Source organism: Carassius gibelio, chromosome B16, assembly GCF_023724105.1.
Source record: "Carassius gibelio isolate Cgi1373 ecotype wild population from Czech Republic chromosome B16, carGib1.2-hapl.c, whole genome shotgun sequence".
NCBI classification, from domain to species: domain Eukaryota; kingdom Metazoa; phylum Chordata; class Actinopteri; order Cypriniformes; family Cyprinidae; genus Carassius; species Carassius gibelio.
Window position 1 is genome coordinate 11957553 of NC_068411.1, and position 19606 is coordinate 11977158.

Sequence of the window (19606 nt, forward strand, 5' to 3'; positions counted from 1 at the left end):
TTTATTTTTTTTTACACATTTAACAATTTTTTTTTTATGTTCAATAGCTTTTTAGCAGCCATCACTTATTTATTATTTCATAAACCCACCCTGAAAATTATTAAAACTGTGCAACTAACATTTTCCCTTGTGAAAATGAACCATGGTTTGATATGTCTTTAATAAAATTGTAGTATCCATGTTTTTTGGGGGGAGGAAAACTAATTACCATCTGCATAATCGCACAGATTACCAGCCTTTACTTTGGGTATGAATAAAATGTCTCATATAAAAATAAAAATAGATAATAATAAATACCACAAATAAAAAATACCACACTTTCTGTCGCAACAGAAAGGAAAACTTCACTCTTATTTTGAATTTGTCAATAAGGAAGAACTCTGAACAAAAGTGAAAGTGTATATCACCTACTGAATATATCACGATTCGAGTTTCGATGTTAGCCTAGCAGAGAGCCGTCTTGTCTTAAAATGCGTTTGTATACATAATTATACATATAAATAATTATTATAAGCGACATCTAGCAAAATCACTAGCCATCTTGTCAGGAGCTGCTCGGTGATGTTTACAATCCTCGCCTTGCTTTCGCTGGTCTATGGTGAGTTTTTAAAATGTATTCGTGCCCTTATATTGTTTTCAGCCGAGATGCTTGCATATATTCGCATTGACAGATTTTATATTAATTTATGTAATTACAATGTAATGTTTCAGGACGTTAAAATCAATTGATGGTCAGAATGGTCTTTGCTTTCGGTTTTATTTTCTGTAGTCTGGTTTTGTAAGATTTGGCGCCCCCTGCTGTTTGAGTGAATGTTATCTCGTCTCAGGGCTGGAGGGGGCTGATGTGGTCCTGTCCTGCTCTCTGATCGAGGAAGGGGGCGGGATGGGGGGCATGATGGGCGGGGCGATGTTCAAGCGCACTCCCTCCACTCTGGTCTTCAGGGATCTTGTTGGAAATGACGGCCTGTCACCAGAGCTCGTGACCCCGTATAACCCCCCTGAGACCCCTAACGCTGACGATCTCATCTTTGAGCTGACCTGTAAGTGCACTGAACCTAAAGTCAGCACCTGAATGTCTACATTAAATACATATATGTTAGAAACTCTTTCTTTCTCTGTTGTTTCTCACCCCACAGTGCCATCTATTCAGGTTCCTAATGCAGACTTGCTTCTTCATGCTGACTGCAATGAACAGGAAGTGGTTTGTGAGATCAGCCGTTATGTTCCTCGCGGTGCAGAGCTGGATTCCCTCCCTGCTCATTTCATCGGCTCAGTTCAGCTGGAGGGTGGCGGCATCAGCCTCACTCTGGTGCTGCAGACCCTTCACAGTGAGACCACACAATCTGACACGCAGCCGCTGATGCAGAGTAAACTGAACCTGCCTCTCAGCCAATCAGGAACACTGCAGACAGAGGGTAATGTTGTAATATGTTATCTTTCTATCTATCTATCTATCTATCTATCTATGGAACTTTTTACAAGTTCCCAAAATGCATTGCAAAACAGTGCATTCCATCAAGAAATTTGTGCATTCTTGTAAAATATTTGCGCTTTCACACTAAAAATATCATTCTTCTCTGAGAAACTCTGCATTGTCTTCAAAAAGTATTCTCTCTTACAAAAAAAAAAAAAAAGTGTTCTCAAATAAAAAATAAAAAATTGTGTAATCTAACAAAAAACTTGTCCTTTAACAGAACATTTGTGTTGTCTAAATAAACATTTGTGTTCTCTCACAAAACATTTGTTCGGTAACAAAACATTTGTTCGTAACAAAACAAAATATTTATGTCCTTTAACCAAATATTTGTTATCTATCTAAACATTCTCTCACAAAACATTTGTGTTGTCTAAATAAACATCTCTCACAAAACATTTGTTCGGTAACAAAACATTTGTGTCCTTTAACAAAAAATTTGTTCGGTAACAAAACAAAATATTTGTGTCCTTTAACCAAATATTTGTTATCTATCTAAACATTCTCTCACAAAACATTTGTTCGGTAACAAAACATTTGTGTCCTTTAACAAAATATTTGTTATCTAACTAAACATTCTCTCACAAAACATTTGTTCGGCAACAAAACATTTGTCTTCTATCATAAAACATTTGTTCTGTAACAAAACATTTCCGTTCAAACCTTGTTTCGAAACATTTCAAAATCTGATGGTGCACTTCTAGACTGCATTGATCAGAAGTGTCTAACGGTTGTATAATGTACATTCACACTTTAACACAAAGGAGAATGATAGTTAACTGTGTCTAAATGGCTTAGTTTGCCAAATTCTGCCTAAAAACATAAAACAAGCATTCCACATTAATAAAAGAAAACAAATTAAACATGCTCTTGAATCAGTTTGCAAATCAAATCTTCATTTTGCTGAGCACTATAGTCATAACCTGCCAGATTCTTGTTATGGAGAAGCGCTATGTATGTTTTCTTTAACTAATCTTACTTTTTGCATTATTTGTGCAAGTAATGACATTTTGACCATTTCCCTCCTTCTTTCTTCTCTTTTCCCAGTCGTGTTTGTGGTGTTTTCTCGTGTCCCGTCCATTGTGGCTCCAATCGGAGGTGATGTGCTGTTAGACTGTGGCTTCAGACAGAAGAACTCTGTCCCTGGGCAGGATGTGGCACTCGAGTGGCGTATACAACACAGAGGAAATGGCCGGAAAATACTTGACATGAAAGCGAGGGAAACAGAGGCAGACGTGGGACAAGATTGTAAGTGAGAAATATATTATTGAATTTAAAAGAAAATGCATTTGGATGTTAAATAGCACACTATTACTATACACTACAGTATTTGTGGACCGGGAAGGCACAAGCGCTGAAGCAGATCTTCTGGTGAGGGATGGCAATGCGTCTCTGACTCTGAAGAGGTTAAAGGTCACAGATGAGGGCACATACATCTGTACTGTCGGCTCTGGGGAGTTTCAGACTCAACAGATCGTGCAGCTGCACATCACACGTGAGTCTTTTATTGGCATACTGAAGGTCAAAATTCCCTTTAATAATCTGTATAAAGGTGTTTCTTCAGCTATAGACACTTATTATAAAATAGACTTTTGAACTAAAGTCCCACTATATTATTATTTCCACCATATTTTAAATCATCAATTTTGTAACAAACCGTTCAGTGGTGGAAAATTCACATTTTATTATATTGATTATTCACATTTTGCATAATTTGCATTAAATTAGATTTTTTTTTCATTTTATATATATACATTTACATAATATATATATTGATCCTTCAAAAAAGAGTTTTGTATTTGCTTGCAAATACGTATATTTTAGCGCTTTTGCAAGCAGATGCAAACTTTGTTGGAGAAATGCCTTGCCAATTTTTTTTTATTTACTTTATCTTTTTCTTTTTTTGTCAACATTTATTTTCTTTATTTTTTTTTACCATCATTAAGTCACTCTATGGGCAACGTAACTTTTTGAAACTCAAGTTTTAAAAAAAAACGATTTATTAAGAATCGTTTGTTTAGATTATTGTAGTTTTAAACATAGTTTTGAATTCATACTTTATGATGGATTTCCATAGTTAATTATTGACCGTGTGTGGAACTGGGACATGGGTAAAACAATGAAATCTATACATAAATGTGATATGAAAAGTACATAAATAAAATTTCGGTCACACTTGATTTCAAGGTCCAGTTCTCACTCTTAACTAACTATTAAATAACAATGACATTTGCCTCCATAAATTCTTAATTACTTATATTATGAATATTTATATTTTTATTAATAGTTAGTTAGGTAGTTGTTAAGTTAAGGTATTGGATACGATTGGGAATGTGGTCATGCAGAATATGTGCTTTAGAAACAGCCAATATAATATGGATGCCAATAAGCAGCTAATTAATAGTGAGAATTGGTCCCTAAAGTGTTACCAAAGCTTCTAATGCCTTGAGCTTCATATAACTTCATATAAATTGAAATATGTTTGTTTTAATAAACATCCACACATGGGACATACAGTAATTGCTCAAAGTTAAAGAAACCCATAAATTGTTCTCATCCACGAATCCTCAAATGTTCTTCTCCCAGAACCTCCTCGTATCACACTGTCTGAGGAGAAACTGACATTTCAGGACACAACGCCCCAGAAACTGAGCTGCCATTGTCATCGCTACTATCCTTTGGACGTGCAGGTCAGCCCGCTTTCAGAATAAGCACAAAACCGTGTTTTGATCTCGTTTTGGAGTCGGGCTCTTGGCTTGTGTCCTGCAGGTGGAGTGGTTTTCGCAGGCGCCCTCTGAAGAAGAGCCTGTCTCTTTGTCAAAAGAATCCTCCCTCTCCAGCCATCGGCAGCACAGTGATGGAACATACTCCCTCTCCTCACACCTCACCCTGCAGCCCCACAAACACCCTCCGGGGAGCGTTATCACCTGTAGGGTGTCTCATGCCACCCTAAAAACACCGAGTGATGCCACCCTCACTGTGGACAAACCTGAGCCGGGTAAGAGATCTTTTGTTAAGTTGGCCATGATGTTTTCACTAATATGATTGATGTATTTCCATGTGCAAAAAATTTGATGTAGTATCAGTAAATCAGTTCGAGTGAAACATTTGTAAAGTCTGTTGATTTTTGTTTTTCATTCGACAGAAACAGCCTTCTGGACAATAGTCTTGATGCTGGCGATATCAGTGGTGTTTTTATATCAGGCTTTCAGAGGTGCAGGTGAGTCTAGTTTTTTATACTATATATAAATACTAACTTTATATATTACCCTTCAAACGATTATTTATATAGTTTTATGAGTTAAGACTTTTATTCAGCAAGGATGCTTTAAATTGTGACAGTGAAGCGTGACGGTACATATTTTTACATTGATACATTGAAAAAAATGACATTTGAAATATATGTTGTTCTTTTAAAACTGTATTTATCAAAGAATTCTGAAAAAAAAAAAAATGTTTTCACCAAAATATTTAGCAGCATATTTTAGCATAACTTGTTTTTTTTTTACTTTGATGCTTTTTTTTTGCACAGCAAAACTTGCTTATTAGATGGATTTCTAAAGGACACTGAAAACTGGAATAAATTACCTTTTCATATATAAAAAAAGAAAAAAACTATCTCAATTAGGATCTTAATGATCTCGAAATTGTCTTAAATTGTAATTATATTTTACATTATTATTACTTTCTTTCTGTATTTTTGGTGTAATAAATGCAGTTATAGTGATCCGAGTCCTTCATAAAAAATGTAATAAAAATAAAACATTGAACGGTAGTGTATACTATATAAGACCACAAGATGGTGAAGGGAAAATGTTAAATGTATTATTGATTATTGTTTTATAATTTTTTGTCTTTAAAGAGAATTGAGGACCAGTCTTCTGCATGAATTCTTGGAAGGAGCCATCTTACGTTTTTTTACTTCATCTGTCTGCACTGTCTACATATGGGTTTATTTTCATTCAGTCATGGTACATTTGTTTAATAGAAGTTAAAGGGGTGGCTGACTGCTTTTTTTTTGGCTTGATTATGTTTATGGGGTGCAGTGTAACATCATCATGCTTCATAAAAAAAGCCTTATTTTTCATAAAAAATGTTTATTGTCATCCACTGTCTCCATTGCAATTTGGACGACCGGTTGACTTTCTGTTTATATGATACCACCCCCTCAGAAATAAGCAATGCACGTAGTGCCCGTGACGTCACCTGTAGGTTTCCGAAGAGCGTTTTTAAAACCTAAAGTAGGCGAAGCCGGCCGTTTCCACCTTGGCAGCATCACCGCACGTCACTCCCGGATAATTGAAAATGAGCAAAGAGACAGGAGCTGGCTGCTGAAGCCACGCCCACCTGGCTCGACAGCAGTGACAGAAGCGGCAATCTACCTGTCACTCAAGTAGCCATGCCCTTAATTATGCAGAATTTTAAGGCATAATATCATTCAAACAATGAGTTATAAAAATAAAAAAAAATCACCCCTCTCAGTTTTCATGAAGGGCAAAATTAGCTATATATACCGAAACCACTTTTTGTACTGTAAACCATTTTTCCTGCTGTGAAGTTTTTACATTTTAACATGAGTCTATGGGATGGATTTCCTTTTGCAGCCAGCCTCTAGCAGCCGGTTGATGAATTACAGTTTAACTCACTTCCGTGTTGACTTCACAAGAGAGAGGAGAAGTACCCAGCTGCAGACTGCAGATCGAGGAGGTGCTGCATCTGGGACGGGGCTGCACGTGTTGCCCTGCCACATACCTACTCTGATTGGTTCGATCTTCTTTCATAGACATATATGACAGGACATGTGAGAGAGAGCGGGAGGTTGCTGCTTGGTTCTGATTCATTAACAAGTGTACTGCACATTGTCCAGAGACTTCTCTAGAGCAACGTGACATGGCCCCGCCCCCTTTGTTGCATGTTACCAGGGGCAGGGTTTATGTAAATTTCTGGGTTTGTGACGTAACAAACTCAAAGTAGCTCACTGTAGTCCCTACGAGCAGTTTTTGTAGGCATTAAACTGCCAGAATTTTAAAAGACGAGATCTCCGTTTGCATTGAACTTTCAGCGCCTTAACAGCGCCAGATATTGTTTATGCTCAACTGCAACATTACACACTAACGAAAAAAAAGTGAAATCGCAATCAACCGCCCCTTTAAATGTAAAAAATGCATCATCTTGCGTAACTTATTCTATAAATGTCAAATGAATTCTATTTTTCACAATGTTCTAATCTATTGGATGTTGTTTAGTTTTCTTGTTTTTATTTTTGTGTGAAATAAAGACAACGGATAAGGTTTTGTCGATGGCTTTATTGGCATCATTAAAGTATCAGAGACATACAAGCATGCTGTTTATGCCATTCAAATCTAAAACTGGCATCAGAGCTAATTTCATTATTCCATATGGTATATGGTTATGCTATATGCTTTCATCAATATTTAAACACATAATAATTTGTCCTCATTTTTAGTTTGTTCACTTGATCATACAAGAGAAAAAATAGACATGTCTAAATCCTCCAACAACAAAACAAAATACAAAAGTCTGTGCTGAAAAAAAGGAATGTGAAAACCAACTGTTGTAAATTGCATGGCAGTATAGATTATTGTTTATGCTTTGTCTGCATTGATTATCTGTCAATTTCTGTACATTTGTTTCAGTACATTTTGGCAGGCTTGTAGCATTCACATGTTGTTCCCAGATGAGGCTCATAACAGGCAGTTAATAGTAATAAATACCCATATCACACACAAAACAGTCGAACAGTGGGATTATTCTGCCATGCAAGTCAAAACAAACACATGGAAATCTTATTCTAGCTACCTTATGTGTTTTCAATGTGTACAAGTTCTCACTTTTCCACTTGATTACAGTTTTGCATGTATTTTTCCTGTTTATTTTCATAACCTGTGCACCTATACCGTAGGTAGAAACCCCCCCACAGCTATTCTCATAACTGATCTGTCTATTTGTGCTGTTTTTCTGGAGATGTCTGAATCTAAATCACACAGACACATTCAGAATAAAAATCAGTGGATGATAGCTGATGAATCTACTGCAACAGCAGCAGTGATAATGGGTTAAGAGGCAAACCTGCGGGGATTCTGACAATATCAGTTTATAAAAGTTCTCCTAAATGTCAGATGAGAAAGCTTTGGCAAAACAGAGACAGAAATGATGTTCACATGACGACTTATTATTTCTATTTCACTCTCACATTCATACAAACACACACATTTTCTCTTACATACACTACCGTTCAAAAATTGTTTTAAAATGTTCTCTTATGCTCACCAAAGATGCATTCATTTGATCAACAAAAAAAAACATTAATAATGTAAAATATTATTACAATGCAAAATAACTGTTTTCTAATTTAATATATTTTAAACTGTAATTTTTTAAAGCTGAATTTTCAGCATCATTACTTCAGTGAGACATGATCCTTCAGAAATCATTGTAATATGCTGATCCGATTCTCAAGAAACATTTCTGATTATTGATCAATGTCTTTCTTAATGGTTTTGTGGAAACCATGCTTAGAAATTAGATTTTTTTTTCTTAACATTTTGAATGTCTGACACTGTCACTATTGACCAAATTAATGCATCCTTGATGAATAAAAGTATTATTTTCTTTCTCAAACTTTGAAACAGTATTGTACGCCTCCTTCCATGAGCATTCTCTCTCTCTCTCTCTCTCCTTATCTTCTCACTCGTCTCTCCCAGTCTGTTTTTCTTCTGCTCTCTCTGTGCATTCATGTATGAATGTCTGCAAAACATTTAAATAATGCAGGAGATTCTGGAATGGAGGGAACGAGAGAGAGAGAGAGAGAGAGAGAGAGAGAGAGAGACTGAAATGTGCTAATTCTTCTAGAGGATAAAGGAGAGCAGATTTCTCTGTATTACTGTTACATAAAGGTTCAAAACGGCTAAACGGAGAGACCTCGAGATTAAAGCGAGAAGGATGTGGAAAATGGACAGAGCTCATGATTGTGTTTTCTTCATTCACTCATTCTTGTTCGTTGCAGGTGGATCGGCTCAGGTGAAGAAATACACTAGATAAGGAAAGATAAAAAGGAAAAGAGTTTCTTCATCTCATACTGCCCTGTTGCACACAACTGCTCTTAATGAATAATTGACTGTAATGAGTGTAACGATGAATTATTGAGCTTGTGCGGTGCTGGTCTGGTCTAGTCTGGCCTCTAAACACACAAACTCACATAGATGGTTGGTCTCAGCACCAGCACTGATGCATTTTAAAATATGACTTTAAAATATCCAGACAAATGTAAAAATGAAAAAAAATATATATAATCCGGATTTCAGATCAAAGAACTACAAATGGTTTCATTTTTAATAATAGGTAACTGTACCTTTATAATTAAGACAATATAATAAAAAATAATTGCCTTTGTAACAACTTACTGACGTGTAACCTAGTGTGATTAGATAATAGGATGTAGTATTAGTGATTACTAATTAATTGTCTGACGATGTAACAACAAAGAGCCATTCAAATGATTCAATACTCACAGAAAATGATTCCGATGAAGATGACTCCAATGACACCCATAATAATCATCATCTGAGCAGGGGGGGGGGGTGGATAAACATAGTTAAAATAACAATTTATCACTCAATCTACATTACAAGAAGGAAGTCAGCAAGCAAAACATTAATTATCCATCAGGAATCAACATATTATTCAAGAATATGCTAACAAATATGGAAAAATCCTCAAAATCCTCAAATTTTTATCAGATGCCTGGCTAAAATGATAAGTCTGATTGTTTATAAAAGTAATCATAAAAAATCAAGTGGGTGTATGAGCAACTTTTTGCCCTTAAATGAGCTTATTCTTACTGTTGACATTGAAAATTATTTGGACAAAAGCGTCTGCTAAATGAATAAATGTAAATAAATTAATTGACGCATGTGTTATTTCAAGGGTATCGGTTAATATTTTGACAGTCTGCCTGCATATTTCAGTCATATTTGGTCATTCCCTTTCTCATTTTCCCTTATTTTATCAATTTTCCTGGGAAACCAATCCATATTTATATAATTTTTTTATCATTAAATCTTGCCTTACATGCAAGGTCTGAAAGTTCAAGACATATTAAAGATTTAAATATGGTAAATATGGTAAATATGTTAAATATACATGTAAATAGAGACACCTATTGGTAGATGAAAGCACAATTAATAAGTATATGAATATATATATATAAAAACGCAAGGGATGCAGGTGTACAGAATATTTTGTAAAACATTTTGTATTTTGTACTTTTGTTTTGTATAAATCAAGTGGGACTATGAGGAAAAAAATAATATAAAATTATAAAACAGATGACTCCCAAATCAAACACACCTGATTTAAATCATCAGCTTAGTAAAGACCCCAAGATAGGAGAGACGTCAAAAACATTCAGATTGGATAGGTTCCCACGCAATTGGCTGGTTTTGAATTCAATTGCTTAGGTAAAAATGGTTTGGGTCAGTTTGGAAGTTTTCAAACATCTTAAACTGTATAGGTTAATTTGTTAACAAACAAAACCCAAGTGTGTATCTGGGATACTGCATCCAATCAGTCATAATGACGCTGCTAAACACACACTGCAGAGTCGACTGGTGCTGATGTTGGTCATTCTCGTAAATATATTTGCCCTGATTTTATTCATTTTCCTGGGAGACTGATATAATTTTTATAGTACTTTTCATCATTATTTTGTAGCTTTTGGACTAGTAATTGTTCATCCCAACTGGCAACACTGTATGCACTGTTGGGTGTTCTCCAGCACCAGGAAAGGAAACCATTGCCTTAAACAACCTACTTTTTCATCTCATAGCACATTTAAAAAAATTGTCTTAAGAAATCCGTAAACATGAATCTTACAAACATCTTTGACAAGGCAGCTAACTTGACAGATCACTACTGCCATAATAACAAAAATCATACTGGTGTTTTTATCCTGCACACAGTACACAAATAGCTGTACTGATATTTCCCATGTTCCTCTGTAACTAGGCGATTGTCAAAACCCAGAGGCTCCAGTTTACACTAATTAACACTTACAGCTGTACAGAACAAAATCACTGAGCATATCATGAGCAATAAGCACTGACCTATTTACTCCTGCATGCTAGTTCATTCACACTACATGGAGCTCTGAGTATAAGTGTTATTTTAGTATTACTTATATACTTTTATAGCATTTAGTAATATTTTGAATTTGCTTTTATTTTCAGTTTAAGTTTGTTATGTGGTGTCATTCGGTGTGCTTTATTTTTCTTGAAATATTTATATAGTTTTAGTATTATAGCACGTAAACTTAAGCTTAATTATTACAGATAGGTTTTAAGTGTTTTTGTTTTGTTTTGTTTTTAGCTCTAACAATGAGTGTATCATATATTACATTTGGTGCTCGATCTCATTTTTTTCACTGTAAATCCCCTCGCTTAATTATTTATTACACTGAAGAAGTAATAAGTAATATCCTGAATGAGCGCTGAGCTGATTTCATGCAGTCACAGAGACTCACCTTGCAATTCTTCCACCAGTATTTGTTCTTCAGTTTGGCAGCACAGCTTTCGAACTGTGACGCTCCGGCCTGTAGAGCATCTGCCCTGTCGTCCAGCTCGGAGAGCTTCTGGTCTCTCTCCAGAACCTTATCCACATTCACACGCATGATATCCACCACCTGCCGAACACAACCACAGAAAAGACATGAGACAAAAAAGAACCACACTGAATAATTATGTTGCAATAGCATCAATTTGTATTTTGGTTATTTGAAAAGCTGTATGGTTAAAACTGCGTAACCCATCCAAAAAATCATGTCCTGTGCATATACAGTTTTGTTCAAAATAATAGCAGTACAATGTGACTAACCAGAATAATCAAGGTTTTTAGTATATTTTTTATTGCTACGTGGCAAACAAGTTACCAGTAGGTTCAGTAGATTGTCAGAAAACAAACAAGACCCAGCATTCATGATATGCACGCTCTTAAGGCTGTGCAATTGGGCAATTAGTTGAAAGGGGTGTGTTCAAAAAAATAGCAGTGTCTACCTTTGACTGTACAAACTCAAAACTATTTTGTACAAACATTTTTTTTTTCTGGGATTTAGCAATCCTGTGAATCACTAAACTAATATTTAGTTGTACGACCACAGTTTTTTAAAACTGCTTGACATCTGTGTGGCATGGAGTCAACCAACTTGTGGCACCTCTCAGCTGTTATTCCACTCCATGATTCTTTAATAACATTCCACAATTCATTCACATTTCTTGGTTTTGCTTCAGAAACAGCATTTTTGATATCACCCTACAAGTTCTCAATTGGATTAAGGTCTGGAGATTGGGCTGGCCACTCCATAACATTAATTTTGTTGGTTTGGAACCAAGACTTTGCCCGTTTACTAGTGTGTTTTGGGTCATTGTCTTGTTGAAACAAACATTTCAAGGGCATGTCCTCTTCAGCATAGGGCAACTTGACCTCTTCAAGTATTTTAACATATGCAAACTGATCCATGATCCCTGGTATGCGATAAATAGGCCCAACACCATAGTAGGAGAAACATGCCCATATCATGATGCTTGCACCTCCATGCTTCACTGTGTACTGTGGCTTGAATTCAGAGTTTGGGGGTCGTCTCACAAACTGCCTGTGGCCCTTGGACCCAAAAAGAACAATTTTACTCTCATCAGTCCACAAAATGTTCCTCCATTTCTCTTTAGGCCAGTTGATGTGTTCTTTGGCAAATTGTAACCTCTTCTGCACATGCCTTTTTTTTAACAGAGGGACTTTGCGGGGGATTCTTGAAAATAGATTAGCTTCACACAGACGTCTTCTAACTGTCACAGTACTTACAGGTAACTCCAGACTGTCTTTGATCATCCTGGAGGTGATCATTGGCTGAGCCTTTGCCATTCTGGTTATTCTTCTATCCATTTTGATGGTTGTCTTCCGTTTTCTTCCACGTCTCTCTGGTTTTGCTCTCCATTTTAAGGCATTGGAGATCATTTTAGCTGAACAGCCTATCATTTTTTGCACCTCTTTATAGGTTTTCCCCTCTCTAATCAACTTTTTAATCAAAGTACGCTGTTCTTCTGAACAATGTCTTGAACGACCCATTTCCTCAGCTTTCAAATGCATGTTCAACAAGTGTTGGCTTCATCCTTAAATAGGGGCCACCTGATTCACACCTGTTTCTTCACAAAATTGATGACCTCAGTGATTGAATGCCCCACTGCTATTTTTTTGAACACACCCCTTTCAACTAATTCAACTAATTGCCCAATTGCACAGCCTTAAGAGCGTGCATATCATGAATGCTGGGTCTCATTTGTTTTCTGAGAATCTACTGAACCTACTGGTAACTTGTTTGCCACGTAGCAATAAAAAAATATACGAAAAACCTTGATTATTCTGGTTAGTCACATTGTACTGCTATTATTTTGAACAATACTGTATAATGCATTCATTTTTTGGTCCATAAACTCTATACACACCTCGTCCACTTGTGCTTGTGTCTGCTGCAGTCGGCGGTTGCTGGTGGTGTTTGGAGGGGCAGCAGGAGGACCGGCTCCTCCAGGAGCACCTGCTGGGTTGGCATCATCTGCAGCAGACCTGAACATCCAGAGAGAACCACCACACTTTAAAAAAGTTGCTGACACGTGCAAGTTATGGTTAAAACCAGAATAGTGGAGATCGAATGTATAATTTACAGTGAAAACACATAAATTGACATTCCTTGTGTTACGTTTCACATTTGATGTTTTTTCATTTAACTATGCTTCTGCTTAGTTTTTGTCTGATCAGTTTTGTACATTTGTCTCGTTGTTAAATTCATATTTATTGCATTATTTCAGTTTCACGTGTGTTACCATGATGGGGTTTAGTGTTTCTGTGACTCACACAGTGCACTTTCTATTTGTCCTTCTCAGTTTATGCAAGGGCTGAAAGTATGCCTCTGTAGCTTTACTACTAGCCTATATTATTAATAATATATATTTTAATTATTATTTATTTTATTTTTTTTTTGGGGGGGGGGTCTAAATTAGTGGTTTAACTATATATGAGATTTTCATGTTTCATAACAATCGTGTATATATATTATGAACCGCATATCATATCTATCTATCTATCTATCTATCTATCTATCTATCTATCTATCTATCTATCTATCTATCTATCTATATATATACACTTCTTTTTTTATCCTTAGCCTCAATACCAAAGATATCAAGCTTATGTTTTGGTCTATCAAAAATGTAAAATTAGTGTTAAAAAAATGTTAAATTAATAAATGTAATCATGACCGTCACTGATGCTAAGAGACATCTCCCTGTAGTTTATAATCATACTCTTGTACACCTGCATGAAATCACATCCCCAACACATCAAAACAACTTTAAGATAACCTAAATTTTGGAGAAATTAGATTGAATACTGCTTACAAAGTTACTGTATGTACGGATAAACATAGGCCTATAATTGTAACAAAAACAGCATAATATAGTCTTGCCAAATACTTACATTCTCGAGCAGCTTTTTCAGAGTGCCTCACTGAAGGGAGAAAAACCAATGAAGACACAATTAAAATCAAAATAGCGCAGATGTAGTATAGACGTTCAAATTATTATGAAGCGGCTGAGATTGCTTCTGGCGCGCGTCTTCAGTCAGAGTGGCGCATTATCGCAGCACGCGCTGGACCGTGAGAGCGGTCGCGTGCTCGGACGCACGAGCGCGTGTGTACATGTTCAGATTCTCCTTGAGAAAACTCCAGTAACGGATTTATGATGACCGGTTTGCTCTCTGAAACGTTAAAAATTTAGACATTAATCAGAGAAACTTCACATAAATAATGCAGCGCAGGGTAATTGTGTGTGTTGTGACGGAATTCTTCAGTGTTGTAGCGTTGGTTAGTAGGTTAGTGCGGTGGATGTGCGCGCGCTGCGCTCCTGCACTGCGTCGCTGCTGTAGCTGAACTCATGGGGGGGAGGAGGAGGAGGAGGAGGATGAGGATGCCCAGCATGTTTCCACAGCCCCATCCTTCTCTCTCTCTCTCTCTCTCTCTCTCTCACTCTCTCTCTGTACTGCGGTACATCAGTGAGTGCTGAGTCGGCTTGTTCACTCTTAAAAGACTTTTCTTCACGTGAGAACTGGGTTCTCCGCACACACCGCACGCGGTTTTCCTCGTGACCTGAAGAGGCAGTTATGGATCTCATCTTCCATCAAAACATCAGCACACATTTTTGGCGGCATCAACGAAGCGGTTAAATAAAAAGACAAATATTGAAGACAAATGCTGCATAATATGTATAACACAATAATGATCATTTTGGGATAGAAAAAATGTAGCACCAAATATAGCAACAGAAATACAGTATATAGACATTTAAAAAGACGTTTTGATCTTGGACCTTGGTATGTATAGAGTACAGTTAGAGGTAAGGTTAAAAAAAAAAAAAAAAAAAATTAAAAACCTTCTGTTAAATATATATATATATATATATATATATATATATATATATATATATATATATATATATATATATATATATATATATATATATATATATATATATACACACACACACACACACACATACATATATATATATATATATATATATATATATATATATATATATATATATATATATATAAACAATAATAAATAAATGTTGTAAAAAAGGTATATTTAGCATTTTCCTCACATACCACACATTGGTAAAGAATTTTGCTTTTGTTTATTCTTTGGAATGTTTATCCAGGTAAAATTATTATTTTGTTTTAAAACTTTTCATGTTTATATTTATGTTATTCTGATTAGAATTAAATAGGTAGGTTTAAAAAATTTGGACAGCGTTTGAGCAATTATGAGTTACAAATCCAAATGAATTTCATAATTTAATATTTTCTAATTTTAAATAAAAACGGGGTAAGTTAAGAAAAAAAAAACAAACATGTAATAACACACTATACTTCAGATTCCCTTAACCATAATAAAGCCCTTTATTACAAAAGGAACTGAAAATAGTGATAGAAAAATTGACAAAGAAACCGTTACGAGAAGTTATCCAAAAACCACAAGGAAAATGATAATTGGGTGGCATGAAATAACTAGCAAATAAACACAGAAGTGAGCACTGCTATTTGAAGTAGCGTTGTCTGACTTTTTTTTTTTTTCATCACAAGATGTTACAGATCAGAAGTCACTTTTAAGAAATAAATGAAGATGCATATTCACAATAACATGTAAGAAGTATTTTTTGACTTTTTTTATGGTTAGTCTGTTCTCTTGTTCCTCCCGATAACATCTGTTAGAACAGTAATTCTTGCTTGTTTAATCATATATGAATTCTGTGTTCATCTCTATCCATCATCCAGGTTGAAAACCTTTCATCAGTTTTATTTGCCTTTGTCCTCGGTCCAGACACTTCTTATTCCTCTATTTCTTCTCATCCTCTTTCTTGCCTTCGGGTGGTTTTGTTCGGTTCTGGGATGCCAGAGAGCCCATGGCATTACGGATGGCTTCGTTGTTGGGGTCGACACCTGGAAGGTTCTCCAGCACACTCTGCAAAAACTCTGGATCCTGCATCACATCATAATCCTCCTCATCCTCCTACAAAACACACAGACAGAGTTTAAACTGGTACGTTTATGCCCTTGACATAGTTGAATGTGATTATAAATTAAACACTTGACTAATTAAAGGCAGTACCTGATTATTATAGTATTCAAGATCAGAGCAGAGCTCCTACAGCATTTCATTTAGACAGAAACAAAGACTAAAACAGAAATTTCCTAAAAGTTGCCTTGCAACCATTTCCTTCTGTACATGCAAAACGAATAACATGTAATGTTCCAGCATTTCTGTTTCATGTGGTTAAGTCAAGTTTCACAATAGCTTCTGAATAATGGGTATGAAGAAGATGCAGCTGCTTTCAATTATCCCCGCAACATGTCTGTGTTCAGTTTTGAATTCAGATCTTCTTTCTAAAAGTAGAAAGCTGGGAAACACACCTTAGGAGCTTCACTGTCCGCTGCTGCACCAGCGTCCACATCCATGGCCTCTGAACCGCCAAACTCTGTGCACAAAGACATTTGTTTGTGTAAAAGAAAAAAAGTCAAAAGGGAAGAAAACTAATAAAGAATAAGAATATATGAAGAGTGGAGAGACAGACCTCCTCCTTGCATGGACATCTGTAGGGCGTATGCGATCTGTTCATCCTCCGTCATGCGGCTGAAATCAGGCAGAGCAGGAGCCGTCGACATCTTCAGCAGAGCATTTTCAGACTCTAACAGAAGCACAGAAGACCTCAGCTCATATTAAACACAGAATTCCCTTTAAATACTGATAATAATAATATTAGAATATTTTATTAGATAGCATATTAGAATGATTTCTGAAGAATCACTGCAGTAATGATGCTGAAAATGATGCTTTTCATCACAGGAATAAACTATATTTTAAAATATATACAGTGTATATATATTCAAATAGTTATTTTAAATTTGAATATTTCACAATATTACCGATTTAAAAAGCAGTGAACATAAGAGATTTCTACAGTGTATATCAATCCATCAGACTTCCAGCTGCTTTAAGGAATCCTTAGTCTAGGGGTCCAGAAAACCCCATCTAGTCTCTCTCACCATCAGCAGTGGGTGATGGGACTCCAGCCTCTGCCGCTGAAGCCACTGTTGCCCGGCGAGCCTCCTCCTCCTGCCTCTGTCTCTGCTCCTCCATCGACACACGCAGAGCCTGCAACAAAGACACGAGGAGAAACAGATACATTTATAACGTGGAAAATCTCTAGCGGAGAAGTTTGTCCTATAAAACCAGTGCTACTCACCAGAGCGAGCTCGGGGTCTGCGCTGGGATCCACTCCAAACTCAAAGTCACTGGGACCCAGGCCCAAAATGGTGCCACCCTCACCGGCCATAATAGGAGAGGACAGAAGAGCATCTGCCAGGCTCGGGCCGGGAGGCACCGTTACCAGGTGAGAGCCTACGCCCTCTTTTCCATTCAGGGTGTTCACAAACACTGTCAGCTTATCAGTGTTCACTTCCTGCAACGCAAAAGAGCAAAAACTGAAATGGTGTGGAGCGTAAAATGACATGAAAAAGAAGACTCTGGAGGACTGTGTGATAAACTACATTCCCTTAAAATAATATACGTTTACCTCTTCTCCAAAATTAATGATGTCAACACTGACTTTTTCCTTCTTCAAACGTTTTGCCATCTTCACCAACTGAGTGAGACAGGTTGGAGGCACAATGAGCAGGGGATTACATATTGTATTGGCTTTCTGTAAATATGGACTCATATGGTGCAACTTAAGATACATTAAGGCAAAAATAACTTGCATCTTTCTCCTGGTCGTCCACAGGGCTTCCCACAAAGGCAATGATCCTCATCTTATGGTTCTTTCCCTGTCTGTGTTTCAATGCCAGCTGTGAAACAGAAGGAGCAGAGAGAATGGGAAGCAGAACTAAATATATAAATGAATAAAAAATGGTGGTACACTACCATTCAAATGTTTTCGGTAAGTATGATTTAAAAAAAAGAAATGTATACTTTAATTCAGTAAGGACACATTAAATTAATCAAAAGCGACAGTTACAGATATAATTAAGTGGAATTAGAGTGAGAGAGAGAGAGCGAAAGAGAAAGCGAGAGAGAGAGAGAGAGAGATGTGTGTGTATATATATAAACAGCAAGCAAGACACATTTTAAATTCATAATTTAAATTTTAAATTACAGCTACTGGAATATACAAATATTTCTAACACACACATTTAAAATTTTATTATTTAAAATCTTTTGAAATAAAACAGCAAAATGTCATCTGTAAATATACTGTAATACTTCAACTTTAAATTTCCAGTTCCTCACTAGTCCAAAAATGAAGTTGTCAAAATAACTCAAAATTTTCCCATTCAACATACAGTTTCACATTCAAATAGTTCAAAGCAAAATATGTCCAGATGATATAAGGCTGAAAAGCTACAGTAGCAAGAATCAAAATATAAGGCTCAAGCAGAGGGCAGAAACTGGTCATGTAAATGAACAATATATTATTTATATATATATATATATATATATATATATAATTAAAATAAATAAATACTGATGGTCCAGCCAACTCACATGTGCTACTCTGATGCCAGTGCAGAAGCAGATAACTCCTTTGGGCTGAACAGCGTGAAGCTTTGACAGGATCCGGCCCGTGTCAGGGGTCAGTGTGGTCAGGACCTCACAGTTACTACAACACACAGTGATTGGGTTACATTTCTACAGGTCTGTTAACAACACAACTAGTCTACATAAAATCTTCATCCTACTTGGCCATAGTGATGAGCCCCACGTTGTTTTCTGGGTTGCTTCGAGTCTTTGAGTGACAGATGATGTTGACAGCGTCCTGCTGGGCCTGAAGTCTGGTCGGTAAGAAGTCTCCATTGCGCATATACTCACTGTTATCCACACTACAAATAATAAACTTACTCTGTGATGTTCACTCAACAATCCTGTCAAATATGAAACCGCAAATGATCGTACGAAGCCTAGAAAGTGTTCTATAGAATATTCAAATATAAGATTTAAGAAGGTTGAGAACGTCATCACGAGTAAAGCGTTTTAGAACACAAACTGGAAGGATTTTAAATCATGTCTTGGCAGTTTTTTATATAAAAACCCAGATTATCACAAAGGAACTGGAGCAAACCCTTTTATGATTTAAACAGAAACTGATTTCATTAAATGACAACTCAGACAGCCTGATAATCGCAACTTTAAGCTTTATAACTTGTCCTCTCATAACATGTTAACACAAAGAAGCGGTTTTAAATGATCAATGTTCCATCATGACTCAGGAAAACTGCACAACTGTTCTTTTGCTCAACGCGACCTTTCTCTCACCTCCAATAAACATAATATCCCACATAATTGAATCGTAATTTAAATAAATCCCCATTATCGGATGTTAGAATAATATAAAGTATTTTTTCTTACCAAACCATAGTACTTTCAAGCACCATCTTGAAAATTTTCTGTCGCTCTACGTGACGTAAGCACGTATGCGAACGATCATTTGTTAAAGTAGCACGGTGGGAATTATG

The 19606-nt window shown here is 36.2% G+C and overlaps 3 protein-coding genes across 4 annotated transcripts; 1 reads left to right on the forward strand and 2 right to left on the reverse strand.

Moving 5' to 3' along the window:
* Window positions 1-380: 380 nt before the first annotated feature.
* On the forward strand, window positions 381-6768 carry tapbpl (TAP binding protein like). The gene is made up of 9 exons (XM_052577769.1): window positions 381-598; window positions 828-1040; window positions 1137-1415; window positions 2522-2722; window positions 2802-2969; window positions 4061-4164; window positions 4244-4472; window positions 4620-4694; window positions 5337-6768. Exons 1-9 carry the CDS (start codon window positions 562-564, stop codon window positions 5342-5344), a joined length of 1314 nt encoding a protein of 437 aa, XP_052433729.1. The 5' UTR covers window positions 381-561; the 3' UTR covers window positions 5345-6768.
* On the reverse strand, window positions 6761-14455 carry vamp1b (vesicle associated membrane protein 1b). Of its 2 annotated transcripts, XM_052577786.1 has the most exons (5): window positions 14015-14455; window positions 12988-13105; window positions 11016-11174; window positions 9007-9058; window positions 6761-8528 (listed from the first exon to the last, which is right to left on the reverse strand). In XM_052577786.1, coding segments are annotated over exons 1-5 (348 nt in total). In that variant the 5' UTR covers window positions 14017-14455; the 3' UTR covers window positions 6761-8511. The 2 variants fall into 2 exon arrangements, with proteins under 2 accessions (XP_052433746.1, XP_052433744.1); XM_052577784.1 differs by lacking the exon at window positions 14015-14455 and having other exon boundaries at window positions 12988-13113.
* Window positions 14456-15472: 1017 nt separating this feature from the next.
* psmd4b (proteasome 26S subunit ubiquitin receptor, non-ATPase 4b) lies at window positions 15473-19587 on the reverse strand. The gene is made up of 10 exons (XM_052577774.1): window positions 19500-19587; window positions 18833-18973; window positions 18639-18753; window positions 17855-17941; window positions 17671-17739; window positions 17341-17556; window positions 17141-17249; window positions 16669-16782; window positions 16508-16572; window positions 15473-16106 (listed from the first exon to the last, which is right to left on the reverse strand). The coding sequence occupies exons 1-10, from the start codon at window positions 19523-19525 to the stop codon at window positions 15933-15935; spliced, it is 1116 nt and encodes a 371-aa protein (XP_052433734.1). The 5' UTR covers window positions 19526-19587; the 3' UTR covers window positions 15473-15932.
* Window positions 19588-19606: the final 19 nt, after the last annotated feature.